Here is a 20,463-nt window from a genome sequence, read left to right as displayed (position 1 = left end):
AGTTGTGGCCGAACCATTGTTTTATAAAGGTTCATCATGACTTCCTTGCTTTTGTACTCTATGCCTCTATTTATAAAGCCCAGGATCCCATGGGCCGAATAGCCTCCTTCTGTGCTGTAACCTTCCTATGATTCTATGATTCATATCCATTTACAGTCTTCTTTTTTAACAATTTTCTCAACCTGCCCTGCCACCTTCAACGATTTGTGTACATATACCCCTAGATCTCTGTTCCTGTACCCCTTTTAGAGTTGTGCCCTCTAGTTTATATTGCCTCTCCTCATTCTTCCTACCGAAATGTATCACTTTGCATTTTTCTGTGTTAAATTTCATCTGCCACATGTCCGTCCATTCCACCAGCCTGTCTATATCGCCTTGAAGTCTATCACTATCCTCCTCACTGTTAACTACACTTCCAAGTTTTGTGTCATCTGCAAATTTGGAAATTGTGCCCTGTACACCCAAGTCCAAGTTATTAATATATATCAAGAAAAGCAGTGGTCCCAGCATCAACCCCTGGGGAACACCACTGTACACCTCCCTCCAGTCCGAAAAACAACCGTTCACCACTACTCTCTGTTTCCTGTCCCTTAGCCAATTTTGTACCCATATTGCTACTGCCCCCTTTATTCCATGGGCCGCAATCTTGATGATAAGCCTACCATGCGGCACTTTATCGAACGCCTTTTGAAAGTCCATACACCACATCAACTGCATTGCCCTCATCTACCCTCTCTGTTACCTCATCAAAAAATTCTATCAGATTAGTTAAACATGATTTGCCTTTAATAAATCTGTGCTGGCTTTCCCTAATCAACCACACACGTCCAAGTGACTGGTAATTCTGTCCTGGATTATCGTTTCTAAAAGTTTCCCCACTACCAAGGTTAAACTGACTGGCCTGTAGTTGCTGGGTTTATCCTTGCATCCTTTTTTGAACAAGGGTGTAACATTTACAATTCTCCAGTCCTCTGGCACCACCCCCGTATCTACGGATGTTTGGAAGATTATGGCCAGTACCTCTGCAATTTCCACCCTTACTTCCCTCAGCAGCCTAGGATGCATCCCATCCAGATCGGGTGACTTATCTACTTTAAGTACAGCTAGCCTTTCAAGTATCTCTTCTTTATCAATTTTTAGCCCATCCTTTACTGAGACTCTGGCAGCATCTTCTTCCTTGGTCAAAGAAGGTAAGAAATTAAAAGTCTGCATCTCCACTTCCTGGTCAGGATAATTTGTCACGAGTCTGCTGACTTTTCAATAGCACGAGGTAATTATCTTTTTTTGGAAGGGGCAGGTGGTGATGGTAATATCCTTTTTATAGGTTCCTGGTTCTGAGTCATGTTTCTGTGGGGGCGCACCAAGCAAAGGCCAGGTGCTTCCCAACAGAATGGGGAAATCGTAGGAGTTAATCCCTGGCCTTTCCCACACATGAAGCTCATAATGGCATTGGCACAGTAAAGAAAGAACCTGAAAGAACTTGCAATTATATGGCGCCTTTTATGACCTCAGGACATCCCCAAGCGCTTTACGTCCAATGAGGTCCTTTTGAAGCATGGTAACTGTTGAAACTCGGCAGCCAATTGGCGCAGAGCAAGATCCCACAAACAGCAATGTCATAATGACCGGATAATCTGTGTTTTGTGATGTTGGTTGAGGGATAAATATTGGCCAGGATACCGGGGAGAACTCCCCTCCTCTTCTTCGAAATAATGCCGTGGGATCTTTTACGTCCACCTGAGAGGGCAGACGGGGCCTCGGTTCTACACACTGCTTTAAGTCTCCCCACAGAGACTAACTGGTCCCGCTGACCTTCCAGAATAGAAGTAAAATTTTCAACTTCTTTTTACATAGAATTACACCAAATTTTACAGCACATAAACAGGCCATTCGGCCCAGCTGGTATATGCTGGTGTTTATACTCCACACAAGCCTCTTCCCACCCTACTTCATCTAACCCTATCAGCATATCCTTCTATTCTTTTCTCCCTCATGAACTTATCTAGTTTCCCCTTAAAAGCACCTATGCTGTTTGCCTCAACTATTCCTTGTGATAGCAAGTTCCACATCTTAACCACTCTCTGGGTAAAGAAGTTTCACTTGAATTCCTTATTGAATTTACTGGTGACTATCTTATATTTATGATCCCTAATTTTGGAATTTATGACCCCTAATTCTGGAATAAGAAATTATAGGCCAATTAATTTAACTTCAGTTGCTGGTGACCTATCAGAGTCTATAATAGGGGATGAAATTAATAAGCACTTGGAGAAACACCAGCTAATCGGGGCCAGTCAACACAGATTTGTAAACGGAGGTCGAGCTTGACCAAGCTGATCCCAGCGGATTGGAAGGTAGCAAATGTAACCCCGCTACCCAAGAAAGGAGAGAGAGAGAAAACAGGGAACTACAGGCCAGTTAGCCTGACATCAGTCGTCGGGAAAATGCTGGAATCCATTATTAATGAAATGGTAACAGGGCACTTAGAAAATCATAATATGATTAGGTAGAGTCAACATGGTTTTATGAAAGGGAAATCGTGTTTGACAAATTTATTAGAGTTTTTTGAAGATGTAACTCGCAGGGTAGCTAAAGGGGAACCTGTGGATGTAGATCTTCAAAAGGCATTCGATAAGATGCCACTTAAACGCTGTTATGCAAGATAAGGGCTCATGGGGTTTGGGGTGATATATTAGCGTGGTTACAGGATTGGTTAACGGTCAGAAAACAGAGAGTCGGGATAAACGGGTCATTTTCAGGTTGGCGGGCTGTAGCTAGGATTGGTGCTTGGGCCTCAGCTATTTACAATTTATATTGATGACTTAGATGAAGGCACCGAGTGTAATGTATCCAAGTTTGCTGACGATACAAAGCTAGGTGGAAAAGTAAGCTGTGAGGAGGACACAAAGAGTCTGCAAAGGGATATAGACAGATTAAGTGAGTGGGCAAGAAGGTGAGGAATCTTACAACACCAGGTTATAGTCCAACAATTTTATTTTAAAATCACAAGCTTTCGGAGATTATCCCCTTCATCACCTGACGAAAGCTTGTGATTTTAAAATAAAATTGTTGGACTATAACCTGGTGTTGGAAGATTCCTTACATTTGTCCACCCCAGTCCATCACCAGCATCTCCACATCAGGGCAAGGAGGTGGCAGATGGAGTATAATGTGAGGAAATGTGAGGTTATTCCCTTTGGTAGGAAGAATAAAAAAACAGAATATTTTTTAAATGGTGAGAAACTATTAAATGTTGGTGTTCAGAGGGATTTGGGTGTCCTTGTATATGAATCACATAAAGTTAACATGCAGGTACAGCAAGCAATTAGGAAAGCAAATGGTATGTTGGCCTTTATTGCTCGGGGGTTGGAGTACAAGAGTAAGGAAATCTTGCTACAATTGTACAAGGCCTTGGTGAGACCTCACCTGGAGCACGGTGTACAGTTTTGGTCTCCTTACCTAAGGAAGGATATACTTGCCTTAGAGACGGTGCAATGAAGGTTCACTAGATTGATTCCTGGGATGAGAGGGTTGTCCTATGAGAGGTTGAGTAGAATGGGCCTATACTCTCTGGAGTTTAGAAGAATGAGAGGTGATCTCATTGAAACATACAAGATTCTGAGGGAGCTTGACAGGGTGGATGCTGAGAGATTGTTTCCCCTGGCTAGAGTCTAGAACCAGGGGGCACAGTCGCAGGATAAGGGGTCGGCCATTCAAGACTGAGATGAGGGGGAATTTCTTCACGCAGAGGGTTGTGAATCTTTGGAATTCTCTACCCCGAGGGCTGTGGATGCTGAGTCATTGAGTATATTCCTGGCTAAGAGATAGATTTTTGGATTCTAGGAGAATCAAGGGATATGGGGATCGGGCGGGAAAGTGGAGTTGAGGTTGAAGACCTGACTTGAGGGGTCATAAGGACTCCTCCTGTTCGAATGCCTACTCCTCCTATTTCTTATGTTCTTATGTTTTAATCTTATAGAACTCTGAAGAAATAACAGAGAGGGAAGGTAAAGAAAATGCAGTGGATGTGGTATATGGATGTTCGAAAAGCATTAGATAAGGGTATTCAGGATTCATGTCAAAAATAATGTATGAATTATGGGGAATGTGGTGTCATAGGAACAGAAGTAGGCCAATCAACCCCTTGCACCTGTTCCACTATTCAATTTGATAGTGGCTGATCTGTATCTTAACTCCATCTACCCGCCTTGGTTCCCTAACCCTTAATACCCTTGCCTAACAAAAATTTATCAATCTCAGTTTTGAAATTTTCAATTGACCCCCCAGCCTCAACAGCTTTTTGGGGGAGAGAGTTCCAGATTTCCACTCCCCTTTGTGTGAAGAAGTGCTTCCTGACATCACCCCTGAACGGCAATTAGATCACCCATTAATCTTGTATACTCAAGGGAATACGAGCCCAGTCTATGCAACCTGTCCTCATAATTTAACCCTTTTGGCCCAAGTATCATTCTGGGGAATCTGCGCTGCAACCCCATAGATTGAGAAATAGGTTGGGGGACAGAAAGCAAAGATTAGGGACAAAAGGAAGTTTTTAGGAATGGAAAGGTGTTGTCAGTGTTGTTGGGGGCTACCTCTCTTTAATATATACCTAAATGATCTGGACATTAGAATTGTAAGAACAATATCAAAATTTGCTCTTGACACCAACTTGTGTGGGGGGTAGTATGGAAAAATGTGATGAAGATTATGAGACTGCAGGAGAACATAGTAACAGAATTGAAGGTGCCCCTGGTACCCTCATTTGGTGCATCAATGGTGCCAGGGATGAGGGACTTCAGTTATATGGAGAGACTGGAGAAGCTGCGGTTGTTCGGCTTAGAACAGAGAAGGTTAAGGGGAGATTTGATAGAGGTGTTCAAAATAATGAATGGTTTTGACAGAGTAAATAGGGAGAAACTGTTTCCAGCGGCAGAAGGGTCGGTAACCAGAGGACACAGATTTAAGGTGATCGACAAAAGAGCCAGAGGCGACATGAGGAAACATTTTTTTTAAGCAGTGAGTTGTAATGATCTGGAATGCACTGCCTGAAAAGCAGATTCAATAGTAACTTTTAAAAGTGAATTGGATAAATACTCGAAGGGAAAAAATTTACAGGCCAAGGGGAAAGAGCACGGGAGTAGGACTAATGGGATAGCTCTTTCAAAGAGCCGGCACAGGCACGATGGGCCGAATGGCCTCCTCCTGTACGGTACCTACTATGATTGGGGTTTATCAATGTGATACATATGATTTAATTAATACAAAAAAAAAATCTTCATTTAAGGAGACGTGTAAGGTGACTGACTACTGATCTGGGCTCAGACAATTCATTACCCAAGGAGTTAGAGGTGTTTTTTTTTGCTATCTACCAAAGCGAATGTTCCTTTTCTGAGAAAAAAATCGGCACAGGAAAACCTCACCTCAGCTGACACCCTTGAAATCTAGGTCATGGCTTAATCATCTGTCTTCACGTAAATATAGTTATCTGTACAACCTGCTGAAGAAGTTTCATATTTTTGAGCAAGGTTATTGTTACCTATTCACTTATCTAGAACCTTTGATCTACTTTCTGGTGCTCGGGGGCATTAAACTGCTGTATTGGTGTAAAGAAAAAAAAAATAAAGAACTTGCATTTATATAGCGCCTTTCACAACTTCAGGATGTCCCAAAGCGCTTAGCAGCCAATCAAGTATTATTTTTAAGAAGGGTAGTCGCTGTTGTAATGTAGGAAATGCCAATTTGCGCACAGCAAGATCCAACAAACAGCAATGAGATAATGACCAGATCATCAGTTTTAGTCATATTGGTTGAGGGATAAATATTGGCCAGGACACGTGCTCTTCTTTGAAATAGTGCCATGGGGTCTTCTACATTCACCCGAGAGGGCAGACGGGGCCTCGGTTTAACGTCTCATCCGAAAGACGGCCCCTCCGACAGTGTAGCGCTCCCTCAGTACTGCACTGGGAGTGTCAGCCTGGATTTTGTGCTCAAGTGTCTGGAGTGGGACTTGAACCCACAACCTTTTGGCTCAGAGGCATGAGTGATACCCACTAAGCTGACATTGTCAGGAAGCAGTGCTTCACACAAGGGGTAGTGGAAATCTGGGACTCTCTCCCCCCAAAAAGCTGTTGAGGCTGGGGGTCAATTGAAAATTTCAAGACTGAGATGGATAGATTTTTGTCAGGCATGGGTATTAAAAGTTACAGAACCAAGGCGGGTAGATGGACTTAAGATTCAGATCGGCCATGATCTAATTGAACGGCGGAGCAGGCTGAATGGCCTTCTCCTGTTCCTATGTCTTCCCTCCGGTTTCAGCCTCCGGTCCCTACATGGAAGTGTCCTGTGGTGCTTACAGGTCGGTGGGGTGGTCTGATTGTATATGAAATTTGAGGAAAAGGAGCTGGACCACATCCTGGTGCATTATGAGAGGTGAGCAGCCAATGTCATTCCAGCCCGCCACGTCAAGGTTCACGCTGGGGGTGGAAAATCGTGTGCAAGGGTCGGAGAACTGGCACAGCAGTGGGATATACAACACGTGACTGATTAAAGGGGCAATGTCAGCAATCGGAGGAGAATTAAAACTTCTTTTTAAAAATTCATCAATGGGACGTGGGCGTCGCTGGCGAGGCCGGCATTTATTGCCCATCCCTAATTGCCCTTGAGAAGGTGGTGGTGAGCCGTCTTCTTGAACCGCTGCAGTCCGTGCGGTGAAGGTTCTCCCGCAGTGCTGTTAGGAAGGGAGTTCCAGGATTTTGACCCAGTGACGATGAAGGAACGGCGATATATTTCCAAGTCGGGATGGTGTGTGACTTGGAGGGGAACGTGCAGGTGGTGTTGTTCCCATGTGCCTGCTGCCCTTGTCTTTCTAGGTGGTAGAGGTCGCGGGTTTGGGAGGTGCTGTCGAAGAAGCCTTGGCGAGTTGCTGCAGTGCATCCTGTGGACGGTACACACTGCAGCCACAGTGCGCCGGTGGTGAAGGGAGTGAATGTTTAGGGTGGTGGATGGGGTGCCAATCAAGTGGGCTGCTTTGTCCTGGATGGTGTCGAGCTTCTTGAGAGTTGTTGGAGCTGCACTCATCCAGGCAAGTGGAGAGTAGTCCATCACACTCCTGACTTGTGCCTTGTCGATGGTGGAAAGGCTTTGGGGAGTCAGGAGGTGAGTCACTCGCTGCAGAATACCCAGCCTCTGACCTGCTCTTGTAGCCACAGTATTTATATGGCTGGTCCAGTTAAGTTTCTGGTCAATGGTGACCTCCAGGATGTTGATGGTTGGGGATTCTGCGATGGTAATGCCGTTGAATGTCGAGGGGAGGTGGTCAGACTGTCTCTTGTTGGAGATGGTCACTGAATTATACAGCACAGAGGAGGCCATTCGGCCCATCGTGCCTGTGCCGGCTCTTTGAAAGAGCTATCCAATTAGTCCCACTCTCCCTGCTCTTTCCACCTCGCGCTGCAAATTGTTCCTTTCCAAGTACATATCTAATTCCCTTTTACTATTGAATCCCTTTCAGGCAGTGCGTTCCAGATCATAACAAATCGCTGCATAAAAGAATTTCCCCTGATCTCCCCTCTTTGCAGGGCTATGGGGAAAGAGCAAGGGGAGTGGGACTAGTTGGATAGCTCTTTCAAAGAGCCGGCACAGGCACGATGGGCCGAATGGCCTCCTTCTGCGCTGCACAATTCTAAGGTTTCATCCTCACTGCGTTTTAACTGCAAAAAAATTCAATCAGCCATATGAAACTGAAAACACAACTTAAGCAAAAAAATTACTAAGTGGGCAATCTGGCAAAACTGCAAACGGCTATATAGTGGATCACACCTGCGATGGTACAAAGTAGAATCACACTTGCAATCTCCTGTACCATCAGTTGTCTGCGTAGACATCCGTTGAAGAGACAAGTCTGGATAACTTGTTATGCCAGATTGTATTTGCATTATCATCAGCACCAACAATGGGTTGACGACTGAAGTGTGACTTTTTTTTAATCCGAAAATTAAAAAACAACCGCCACTCACTCCCGAAAGCATGGAGGCGCTCGTGAACACATGTTAATCAGGACCCTAACTTATTGAGCCCATGTGCAACAGAGCGATCCCACTACAGTAATGCGGACAGGAGTCCCGCAATAACAATGCACCATTTTAAATTTCACAGTGTAGTTTAAGCATAACTTCCCTTCAACTTGTACTCCACTATTTTGACTGCACAAGCTATTCTTAACTGAAAGCTGCTTTATTCAAAATTATTTGAAATTCAACTCTTTCAGCCCTGAATTTCCACTTTGCTGTGCTGTTTATTTGCTTAATTCAAATTATTGGATAGTTTCAAATGTTTACAGCTCAAAAAAAAAATCAACTTTGAATTATCAGGAGTGGTGTATAGTTCATCATTCTAGTGTCAGGCACGGCTCAGTGGCAGCACTTTCACCTCTGAGTCGAAAGGTCCCCCCTCCAGAGACTTGAACACATAATCTAGGCTGACACCGCAGTGCAGTACTGAGGGAGTGCTGCGCTGTCGGAGGTGCCGTCTTTCAGATGTCAAACCGAGACCCGGTCTGCCCTCTTAGGTGGATGTAAAAGATCCCCATGGCGCTGTTTCGAAGAACAGCAGGGTAGTTCTCCCCGGTGTCCTGGCCAATATTTATCCCTCGACCAACATCACTAGAACGGATTATCTGGTCATTTATCACACTGCTGCTGTGTGGGATCTTGCTGTGCGTAAATTGGCTGCCGCGTTTCCAACATTACAACAGCGACTACACTTCAAAAATACTTCATTGGCTGTAAAGCATTTTGGGACGTCCTGAGGTCATGAAAGGCGCTGTACAAATGCAAGTTCCTTCTTTCTTTCGTCAGGGCATCCTGAATGTACAAGAACCTTCAGTGGGGTAATTCCCGGGGGGCGGGGGCGGGGGTGGGGGTGAAATGATTCATGCACCATCTAAATGCTTAGTTTTGTCACAGGACATTTTGTTTAGTCCTATTTAGCTGAAGACGTTCCAGTGAATCATTTGTGAAATTAAAGTTTTTTTTTAATCTACGTTGTAGGTGGCTCTTTGCGGGTCGTAATTGCACTACTTTAACCGTTTTGGAGCAGTGAAAGTATTAACATTCTATGTGTTGATCCAGTGTATCAACTGATGGTTCTCATAATTTTAATTTTGATCATGTTAGATTAAAAAGTACATCTTTATTTCTGGATAAGGATAGGTGAGAAGAAATTTGTACGGGCACGCCCATCACAGAGTTAACTCATGGGCCTGCGTCAGCAATGTTCAATTCTTACCCACCACCACCACAACAACAAAGAAAAGAGGAAAAAAACCCCATGAAAACAAGCCCCCCCCACCCCAAAACAAAAGCCAGCTGTTCACAATCAATCTATGATATGTTAAATTCGGTACAAAGGACATCAAAAAAAAATTATGGTCACCTTCCTCCAATGGGTAAATCCATCCTACTGCCTCTAGGTGACACTATGATAGGAGTTTTCAGTTTCAAGGGTGTCACATTTTCCCTGTCACATACTCACCCACAAGATTATACTGGTAGGTTTCAGTCTCAAATCGGTACAACTAGGCTCAAAAAATGAAATAATTTTAGTGAAACATTCTCCACCTCCAGACACAGGCCACTTTCTCATCCATTAGTAGCATTCTCAATCTTCTATACCCTGACTTAAGTAAGCGTAGCCAAGCCACCTGACCTCCAGCATCCATTAAAATCTTAAAGGCAAAACTGTTCCTTTGTAACGCTTTACTGTCTATATTCATTTTTCTCAGTTCCATTCTTATTTTCGGCTGCCCTGTTCTCTTCCCCTCTCTCCTTCCTGCCCCCTCCCCCTCGCCATGCTTTCCCCCTTTCCTACCTGTTCTTTTCCCCCTCTCTCCTCATGCTACTGCCTCCCTGTCCTCTTCCTATTCTCCCCCTCTCCTCTCTGCTTCCCTGTCTTCCCTCACTGTCCTTTTCCCTCTCCTTATACTCTTCTCCTCCTCCCTTTCCCTGTACTCTTACTCTGCACCCTCCCTGGCCCCGTCCTCTCCCCGTCCTCACTCTCCCATCCTCCCCACACCCCCGCCCCGCCTCCTCACTTCCCATCTCCTTTTCTCTTCACCTCCGTGTATTTGCATCACTGGTTCCAACGGTCCAGCCACTTCCCTCAGGCTCAACCCTGCTCTGACATCCTCCGCCCACCTTTGGCTCTCTGTCTCCACCCCCAACCCCACTCATGCACTCACCTGTTGTTTCTTCAAGTCTTTACACAGCTGAACAAGCTCTTTGTATTTTTGAAGTACTAGAGGACGGCGTGGGAGAAGAAACCAGCTGTGTGTCAAATGAACAGCAAGATCCCTAACTTCTGCCCCAGTCGCACCAACTCAATCATGGCATTTTATCTGCCCCAGCGCCAGCCCGCACACAACCACTTGGGAGGACAGAGTCGGAAGGGTTATCACTGGGTCAAGTACTGGGCACTGAGTGAGAATGAGGACCTGGGAGCGGAAGCTGCAGAGGCCCTGATCCTTCACAGAGGGGTGGGGAAACGAGCACCCTCAGCTGAGGAGCTGAGGGACTTAGATCTCAGACTTCAAAAGAAAGACAATTCGGGAGCATCGATCTCGTGCAGGCAGTGGACGCAGTTTCCAATGCATATGGTGGAGAAGTGAGAAGAGTCCATTACGCACATTTGCAATGTATTTCAGGCAGTTTCTCATGATATGTAGAACATAAGAAAGTGATTGTCCAGGGGATTTCTGCAGCAACAAAATGCCAGGAGGAGTTTCTAAGGACATTGAGTGTGTTGGCAGCTACCACTGTTTCAATAGATGTATAAGGGGGTCAGCCTGAATATGACATGACAGGTCGTCCAAGGCTTGATTGGAACCCCTACACTGTTCCAATGAAGCTCGAGGAACAACATCTCATCTTTCCATTAGGCACTTTACAACCTTCCGGCCTCAACAATGATTTCAATAACTTCAGATTGTATCCACCGCTCCCATTTTCTCGGACAGCGGGTGCTGGTAATGGTTCTGCTGTTACCATTTACACCTCCTCTGGGCCCATCTTTTGTTTCTTTACTTGTCCCATTACCACCCTCCTTTTGCCTTGCACCATCATCCCTTTTGTCATTTAAATCACTCCCGTCTTCCACCCTATCACAGACCTTCCCTTTTGTTCTTTCTGCCCCACCCATTTTTCCCCGGCTGTGTACTTACTTATAAACTGTTAAATCTCAAACTTCTTCCAATTCTGATGAAAGGTCATCGACCTGAAACGTTAACTCTGTTTCTCTCTCCACAGATGCTGCCTGACCTGCCGAGTGTTCCCAGCATTTTCTGTTTTTATTTCAGATTTCCAGCACCTGCCATCCTTTGCTTTTGTTGACTGGGGACTATCCCACCTGTAATGACACTGACCAGTAGCACAAATGAGCCTGTGCCCTGCACCAGTGAGTTGCAAGGAGTGTGACAGATGCTGCTGTCTCTCATGACAGTGACACTGTGACTACTTCTTTGAGGCCCTCTCCAATGCCAACACCCGAAAGAGCTTCAGATCTGGTCCCGACATATTTTCTAAATGGCGTGAACCTAGGAACTGTGGACGAGCAGAGAGAGTTAGGGGTCCAAGTACAGAAATCACCAAAAGCTGGCAGACAGGTACAAAAAATAATTAAAAAGGCTAATTGAATGTTGGCCTTTATCTCAAGGGGGCTGGAATGCAAAAGGGGTGGAAGTTATGTTACAGCTGTACAGATCTCTGGTTAATCCCCATCTGGAGACTGCATTCAGTTCTGGGCACCGCACCTCAGGAAGGATATATTGGCCTTGGAGGGGGTGCAGCGCAGTTTCACCAGAATGATACTGGGGCTAAAAGGGTTAAATTATGAGAACAGGTTGCATAGACTAGGCTTGTATTCTCTCGAGTATAGAAGAATAAGGGGTGATCTAAGTGAGGTGTTTAAGATGTTTAAAATGTTTAAAGGATTTGATAGGGTAGGTAGAGAGAAACTATTTCCTCTGTTGGGGAGTCCAGAACAAGGGGGCATAACCTTAAAATTAGAGCTCGGCCGTTCAGGGGTGATGTCAGGAAGCACTTCTTCACACAAAGGGGAGTGGAAATCTGGAACTCTCCCCCAAAATGCTGTTGAGGCTGGGGGTCAATTGAAAATTTCAAAACTGAGATTGACGGATTTTTGTCAGGCAAGGGTGTTAAAGGTTATGGAACCAAGGCGGGTAGATGGAGTTAAGATACTGATCAGCCACGATCTAATTGAACGGCGGGACAGGCTCGAGAGGCTGAATGGCCTCCTCCTGTTCCTGTGACACTTCTTGACAACACAAGAGAATTGCAATCAGAAGTGGATCCCTCCGGGGATGACAGTTTCACGGAGGGGAGAGGCTTCAGGGGAATCTTGCCAGCTACGCACCTCTCAATCTTGTGTCACTCAAGGGGGTACAGCTTGTAGGAGTAGCAGGTTAGAAGCTCACGCAAGGAGAGTGCAGGAAATTACTGAAACCTTTTCTTAAACTGGCAGGTAAAAATTGTTAGACCGCCTAGATGTTAAGAGTTCAATTCTATGAATATTTACAAGGATGATACCATGTGACTTTTGTATTATAGAGGCAAGGTACAGAGGTTTTTGAGAATGCACATTTTTGTGAGGCAGGTGTGGGTGGGGAGAGGAACAGGCAAGGGGAAAAAAAATATTTGGTTTCTTAACCTTTATTTCTTGAAAGCACTTGGCTGTAAGTCACTGCCCCCTTTTGCTAGCTACTGGCTGATGGCTCTCCTCCTCCACTTCCTTTCCTCCCTGGGCATCTTCCTCCTGATATGATGGAGCGAGTCTTTTTTATCTTCATCACCATCATCATTCCCTTCAGCTTCAGGAAGTAGCAACACTTGACAAATAGTGACGTTAAGCTGGATGCAGCAAGCCTCACTGATTCTGCACAATTCATGCTGCGCTGTCGTGCAGGGCTCCACCAGATTTAACCAGGCACCTAAAACAAGATTTCAGAATCCCAGTGGTCTGCTGTATCCCCGTTGTTGTACTCCCAAGGGCTTCAGTACATGGAATCAACATCACAGAAACAGGCCATTCGGCCCAACTGGTCTCTGACGGCATTTATGCTCCACACAAACCTCCTCTCACTCTACTAGCATATCCTTCTATTCCTTTCTCCCTCATGTGTTTATCCAGCTTCCCCTTAAATTCATCTATGCTATTCGCCTCAACTACCCCTTGTGGTAGCGAGTTCCACATTCTCACCACTCTCTGGGTAAAGAAGTTTCTCCTGAATTCCCTATTGGATTTATTAGTGACTATCTTATATTTATGGCCCCTAGTTTTGGACTCCCCAACAAGTGAAAACATCCTCTCTACGTCTAGCCTATCAAACCCTTTCATAATTTTGTAGACCACTATCAGGTCACCCCTCAGCCTTCCATATTTGTTCTTCCCCTCTGCCTGCAAATACCATAATGGGGTCATAAGCCATAACTACAGGAGTAACCCTGATCCTTAATCAATCAACCTGATACATGGTTTTGATGCATCAAGGCTGGTATGGTGGATTGGCACATGGTGAAGGCTTCCAGGGTAATGGGAATTAACATACAGAATGAAGTGAGCGGCATCTTACACTAGCTGCATGTTAATTGAATGAAACCCTTTTTTGTTCATGAAATTCAGGGAGTTGTCATATGGGTCGTTCAGTGTCATGTGAGTTGCATCAATTGCTTCTTGCTACTTTAGGCCAAGATTCTGCAATACAGGGATGGGTTGATGTCAGTGTAGCTCCATCGGTATAGATCTCTGCGCTCCTCCAATTCTGGCATCCCCGATTTTCATCGTTCCACCATTGGCAGCTGTGCCTTCGGCTGCCTAGGCCCTAATCTCTGGAATTCCCTCCCTAAATCCCTCTATCTCTCTCTCCTCCTATCAAGACACTCTTTAAAACCTACCTCTTTGACCAAACTTTTGGTCACCTGTCCGAACATCTCCTTACGTGGCGCGGTGTCAAATTTTGTCTGATTACGCTCCTGTGAAGCGCCTTGGGATGTTTTACTACATTAAAGGTGCTATATAAATGCATGTTGTTGTTGAGTCTTTCCCCAGCTTATGGTTAATGGCAAACAGTGTGGTACCCATCACTTTGGTCCCACCATTCTGTGTATAGTCCGCTGAACCCACCGTCACACTACTGTCACAATTGTGAATTTTAAAGCAGCAAATATTTCTGCTGGGAGATCAGCAATTGAGTTGGAGAACCCATTAAACTAAAATTGTCTAGCCAAAATGATTTCCCACATGAAAGCATCTAGATACAGAGAGAAAGTTCTTGCACCACAATATGGTGCAGTAGACGGTGTTCCCTAGCCACAGTAATTGCTTCAAGCTATCTTTGTTCACAAAGGTGCCTATCTCTGAAACTATGAGCTTGCATTCTGTGGTATAGCTGGTACAGAATGAGTCAAAAATATTAATGCACACACCTCTTGTAATTGTGTTCATCTATTGCTGACCAAACTGCCTGTACTATCAGTTAATCCAAAGGCTTCAGATCTCTTTCTTCAACATTACTTCTGTTGCCATGATCCCCTCCTTGACCTCTTATTTCATGTAAGCTATTGCTCATATCTCTAACCACTACAAGGTCCTTACCCTCTGTAAGGTCCGTAAATGCATCACTGCCACCAAACGACGTGCTCACCTCTACTATCACTTTCGGTCAGAGTATCTTTCGCACGAGATGTTAAACTGAGGCCCTGTCTTCATTCTCAGATGGATATAGAATCATAGAAGTTTACAACATGGAAACAGGCCCTTCGGCCCATCATGTCCATGTCGCCCAGTTTATACCACTAAGCTAGTCCCAATTGCCTGCACTTGGCCCATATCCCTCTATACCCATCTTCCCCATGTAAATGTCCAAATGCTTTTTAAAAGACAAAATTGTACCCGCCTCTACTACTGCCTCTGGCAGCTCGTTCCAGACACTCACCACCCTTTGAGTGAAAAAATTGCCCCTCTGGACCCTTTTGTATCTCTCCCCTCTCACCTTAAATCTATGCCCTCTTGTTATAGACTCCCCTACCTTTGGGAAAAGATTTTGACTATCTACCTTATCTGTGCCCCTCATTATTTTATAGACTTCTATAAGATCACCCCTTCACCTCCTACTCTCCAGGGAAAAAAGTCTCAGTCTATCCAACCTCTCCCGAAAAGTCAAACCATCAAGTCCCGGTAGCATCCTAGTAAATCGATTCTGCACTCTTTCTAGTTTAATAATATCCTTTCTAATAATAGGGTGACCAGAACTGTACACAGTATTCCAAGTGTGGCCTTACTAATGTCTTGTACAACTTCAACAAGACATCCCAACTCCTGCATTCAATGTTCTGACCAATGAAACCAAGCATGCTGAATGCCTTCTTCACCACCCTATCCACCTGTGACTCCACTTTCAAGGAGCTATGAACCTGTACTCCTAGATCTCTTTGTTCTATAACTCTCCCCAACGCCCTACCATTAACGGAGTAGGTCCTGGCCCGATTCGATCTACCAAAATGCATCACCTCGCATTTATCTAAATTAAACTCCATCTGCCATTCATCGGCCCACTGGCCCAATTTATCAAGATCCCGTTGCAATCCTAGATAACCTTCTTCACTGTCCACAATGCCACCAATCTTGGTGTCATCTGCAAACTTACTAACCATGCCTCCTAAATTCTCATCCAAATCATTAATATAAATAACAAATAACAGCGGACCCAGCACCGATCCCTGAGGCACACCGCTGGTCACAGGCCTCCAGTTTGAAAAACAACCCTCTACAACCACCCTCTGTCTTCTGTCGTCAATCCAATTTTGTATCCAATTGGCTACCTCACCTTGGATCCCGTGAGATTTAACCTTATGTAACAACCTACCATGCGGTACCTTGTCAAAGGCTTTGCTAAAGTCCATGTAGACCACGTCTACTGCACAGCCCTCATCTATCTTCTTGGTTACCCCTTCAAAAAACTCAATCAAATTCGTGAGACATGATTTTCCTCTCACAAAACCATGCTGACTGTTCCTAATCAGTCCCTAATCAGTCCCTGCCTCTCCAAATGCCTGTAGATCCTGTCTCTTGAATACCCTCTAACAACTTACCCACTACAGATGTCAGGCTCACCGGTCTGTAGTTCCCAGGCTTTTCCCTGCTGCCCTTCTTAAACAAAGGCACAACATTTGCTATCCTCCAATCTTCAGGCACCTCACCTGTAGCTGTCGATGATTCAAATATCTCTGCTAGGGGACCCGCAATTTCCTCCCTAACCTCCCATAACGTCCTGGGATACATTTCTTCAGGTCCTGGAGATTTATCTACCTTGATGCGCGTTAAGACTTCCAGCAACTCCCTCTCTGTAATATGTACACTCCTCAAGACATGGATATGAATGGTCCCACAGCACTATTTGAAGAAGAGCAGAGGAGATCTCCCCGGGGACCTGGGCCAATATTTATCCCTCAACCGACATCACGAAAAACTGATTATCTGGTCATTATCACATTGGTGTTTGTGGGATCTTGCTGCGTGCAAATTGGCTGCCGCATTTCCTACATTACAATCGTGACAACACTTCAAAAATACTTCATTGGCTGTAAAGCGCTTTGGGACATCCTCTGAAGCTATATCGGAAAGTGAAAAAACAATGGGGAGACTAGCACAAAGTAACTAACGTATACTAAGTGATAGAAAATGCGAATGGTTTAGGGATTTGGCCACTGTCGCTATAATCAACAACGATAACTTGCATTTATATAGCGCCATTAACATAGTAAAATGCCCCAAGGCGCTTCACAGGAGCAATTATCGAACAGAATTTGACACTGAGCCACATAAGGAGATATTAGGACATTAAAGAGGTAGTTTTTAAGGAGCATCTTAAAGGAGGAGAGAAAGGTCGAGAAGCGGTGGGGTTTAGGGAGGGAATTCCAGAGCTCAGGGCCCAGCCGCCAATGGTGGTGCGAATAAAATCAGGGATGCGCAAGAGGCCAGAATTGGAGGAGTGCAGAGATCTCGGAGGGTTGTAGGGCCGGAGGAGGTTCCAGAGTTAGGGAGGGGCGAGGCCATGGAGGGATTTGAAAAACAACAATGAGAATTTGAAAATAGAGGAGTTGCCAGACCGGGAGCCAATGTAGGTCAACGAGCACAGGGGTGATGGGCGAGCAGGACTTGCTGCGAGTTAGGATAGGGGCAGCATGGGTATGGGTGACCTCAAGTTTACAGAGGGTGCAAGGTGGGAGGCCGGCCAGGAGAACATTGGAATAGTCGAGTCCAGAGGTAATAAAGGAATGGTTGAGGGTTTCAGCAGCAGATGGGCTGAGGAAGGGGTGGAGACGGGCGATGTTACGGAGGTGGAAGTAGGCGGTCTTGGCAATGGAGAGGAGAAGAATGCAATAGCACTAGAACTGCTGATCACTGCGCTAAAATTACTGGTTAAATCCACTTTAATTGGTAATATAGGACAATATAAAACCAATGGAAGCCCAACAACTATATGATGCTCATGAAGGGTCAGAAGATCTGAAAAGTTATTCGTACCTTCCTCTCTCCACAGACGCCTCCTGACCTGCTGAGTATTTCCAGCATTTCCGGTTTTTATTTCAGATTTCCAGCATCCCATGCCGGTCATGCAAGGGGATGGGCACCAGGATGTAGCATGGGAAAAGAGAAACAAGGTGCACAAAGGATTGGGAGAGAAAGAAAGCACTAGAGCAAGAAATATTTTGGTGGTAGATGAGGCCAGACTATGAGAGAGTACAAGAAAGTCTAGGATAGGTTTACAGTGCACGTGTGTAAACGCACCAAGCGTGTTAAACAAGGTTGGTGAGCTGCAGGCACAATTAGCCACATGGGAATATGATGTTGTGGCAGTAATGGAGACCTGGCTCAAAAAAGGGCAGGATTGGGTACTAAATATTCCTGGATACAAGGTGTTCAGGAAAGATAGGGAAGGAAAGAAAGGAGAGGGGTGGCAGTACTGATGAAGGAGAATATTGCAGTGCTGTAGAGAGAGGATGTCCTGGAGGGGGTCAAGGACAAAATCTATTTGCTTAAACTTAAGAAACAATAGGAGGTGCCATTACACACTGGTGTATTCTATAGGCCACCAACTAGTGGGAAGGAGATAGAGGAGCAAATTTGCAGCAAAATTACAGAGAGGTGCTAAAGCTATAGAGTAGTGATAATGGGGGACTTCAACTATCCTAATATAGACTGGGATAGTAATAATAAGGGGCAATGAGGGGAGGAATTTGTGAAGTGTGTTCAGGAAAACTTTCTTGACCAAAAAGGGATCAAAAGGAGATCTACTCATGGAGGCAGAGGTCGAGGCCGAGGTACTAAATGAGTACTTTGCATCTGTCTTTACCAAGGAAGAAGTTGCTGCCAGAATCTCAGTAAAGGAAGATGTAGTTGAGATACTGGATAGGCTAATAATTGATAAAGAGGAGGTAATAGAAAAGCTAGCTGTACTTGAAGTAGATAAGTCACCCGGTGTCTGGATGGGATGCATCCTAGGTTGCTGAGGGAAGTCAGGGTGGAAATTGCGGCAGTACTGGCCATAATATTCCAATATATCCGTAGATACGGGGGTGGTGCCAGAGGACTGGAGAATTGCAAATGTTACACCCTTGTTCAGGTGACGAAGGAGGAAAGCTCCAAAAGCTTGCGATTTCAAATAAAGCTTTTGGACTATAACCTGGTGTTGTAAGACTCCTTACACGAGGGAGAAAGGAATAGAAGGATATGCTGATAGGGTGAGATGAAGAGGGGTGGGAGGAGATTTGTGTGCAGCATAAACACTGGCATAGACCAGTTGGGTTGAATGGCCTGGTTCTGTGCTGTACATTCTATGTTCCTTCCCTCGTCTTCTGAAAACATGCTGGAGTACATTTTCACAGGGACTGGTTAACCTCTGGTGCCTCACCCCAAGTGTGCGTTATTCATGTGCGAGCGGTTTGTGAGAGCATCAGAACCCCTCAGTTGAATTCTGGCTTTATGATTCCTTCTCCGGTACATGCCCTTCTATATTTCACTGTTTATAGCATAGATGCATTTAATGGGAAGCTGGATAAACACATGAGCGAGAAAGGAATAGAAGGACATGCCGATAGGGGGAGATGAAGTTGGGTGGGAGAAGGCTCGTATGGAGCATAAACACCGACGTAGACCGGTTGGGCCGAATGGCCAGTTTCTGTGCTGTAAAATTCTATGTAATTCCATGTAAGTTATCTGCCTGACTTGGGCTAGTGATTGCGTATGGCATGCAAAAGCCATGACGTGAGGCGGGGGAAAGAGATTAAAAATTGAAACTTATACTATTACAGTGATCTCTACCTGCCGTCGATGCCTCCTGTTGGCCTGGTTAAGTTGGGCAAGCATGATTTGCTGATCCAACAGCTCTATCCTCTGTTGTCTCTGAATGTCCAGGGTGGCACCCATTCCTACGGGAGTCTCATGGGTGGGTTCGGCAGATGAGAAGAGCGGCTCGAGGGTAAACGAAGTGCACCGGGCTACCCACTTTGGTACGCAAAGCAATTGCTGTACCTTCAGCGCATTATAGTGGTAAACAATTCCAGAAAGCTGCAGAAGGGGGAAAAGAAAGGGTCATCAGGAAATAATAAAACTACACTCGTTAGATTTTTATGTAACAGCGCCTGACAACAATATTGCTATCAGGAACATCCCTGGACGATAAATTGGTAGACAGTTAATGTACTTGCCTGTGCATTTATAACGCTCCCTCCCCCTCACCCAATACTTGTTTTAATAGGAAACGGGCAACTGAAGTTGCTGCCTTTAAGAGCATATTGATTTCACCTCCTTTTCTGTACAAATTCTCCAGCATTATTACAGAATAATTTGAAAATAAACACTTTTAAAAAAAATAAAGACAGAACTTCGTTATACAACTCTTTTTAAAAGAACAAATCTAAATACAATAAAAAATGAATCATGACTAGCAATTTGTTGATATTTCGTTATTTTCATGTCCCCCTGGACCACACAAGTGAGAAAGCAGTAGCTTGCCTCCGTGAAAACCTCTTATTTTTTTCCCTTGTCCTGCCCTTTACTTTTCACAATCCCCATATTATGAGAATTCAGGAATAAACAGGGGGGAAAATAGCAAACGAAATTCAATATAGGCAAGCGTGAGGCGGTGCATTTTGCTAGGAGGAATATGGAGGCCACATACTGCTTGGAAAATAAGAGTCTAAATGGGGTAGAGACCTAGGGATACGCATTCACAAATCATTAAAAGCAGCAACGCAGGTTAACAAAGACATTAAAAAATGCAAACATAGCACTGGGGTTCGTTTCTAGAGGAACAGAATTTAAAAAGAGAAGTTCTGTTAAACTTGTATAGAACCTTGGTTGGACCACACCTAGAGTACGGCGCACAGTTCT

The 20,463-nt window shown here is 44.8% G+C and overlaps 1 protein-coding gene across 3 annotated transcripts in view; it reads right to left on the bottom strand.

Moving 5' to 3' along the window:
* Positions 1 to 20,463, bottom strand: part of ubac2 (UBA domain containing 2) — a 153,885-nt gene that overhangs the window by 17,824 nt on the left and 115,598 nt on the right. For all 3 annotated transcript variants that reach the window (XM_067986595.1, XM_067986596.1, XM_067986594.1), the window contains one exon: positions 19,393 to 19,638. In XM_067986595.1, the coding sequence (XP_067842696.1) occupies positions 19,393 to 19,638 (246 nt within the window). The remainder of the gene's footprint in view (positions 1 to 19,392; positions 19,639 to 20,463) is intronic.

The sequence above is a fragment of the Heptranchias perlo genome, chromosome 6 (assembly GCF_035084215.1).
Source record: "Heptranchias perlo isolate sHepPer1 chromosome 6, sHepPer1.hap1, whole genome shotgun sequence".
Lineage (NCBI taxonomy): Eukaryota > Metazoa > Chordata > Chondrichthyes > Hexanchiformes > Hexanchidae > Heptranchias > Heptranchias perlo.
This window is presented reverse-complemented; position numbering and strand designations above follow the sequence as displayed.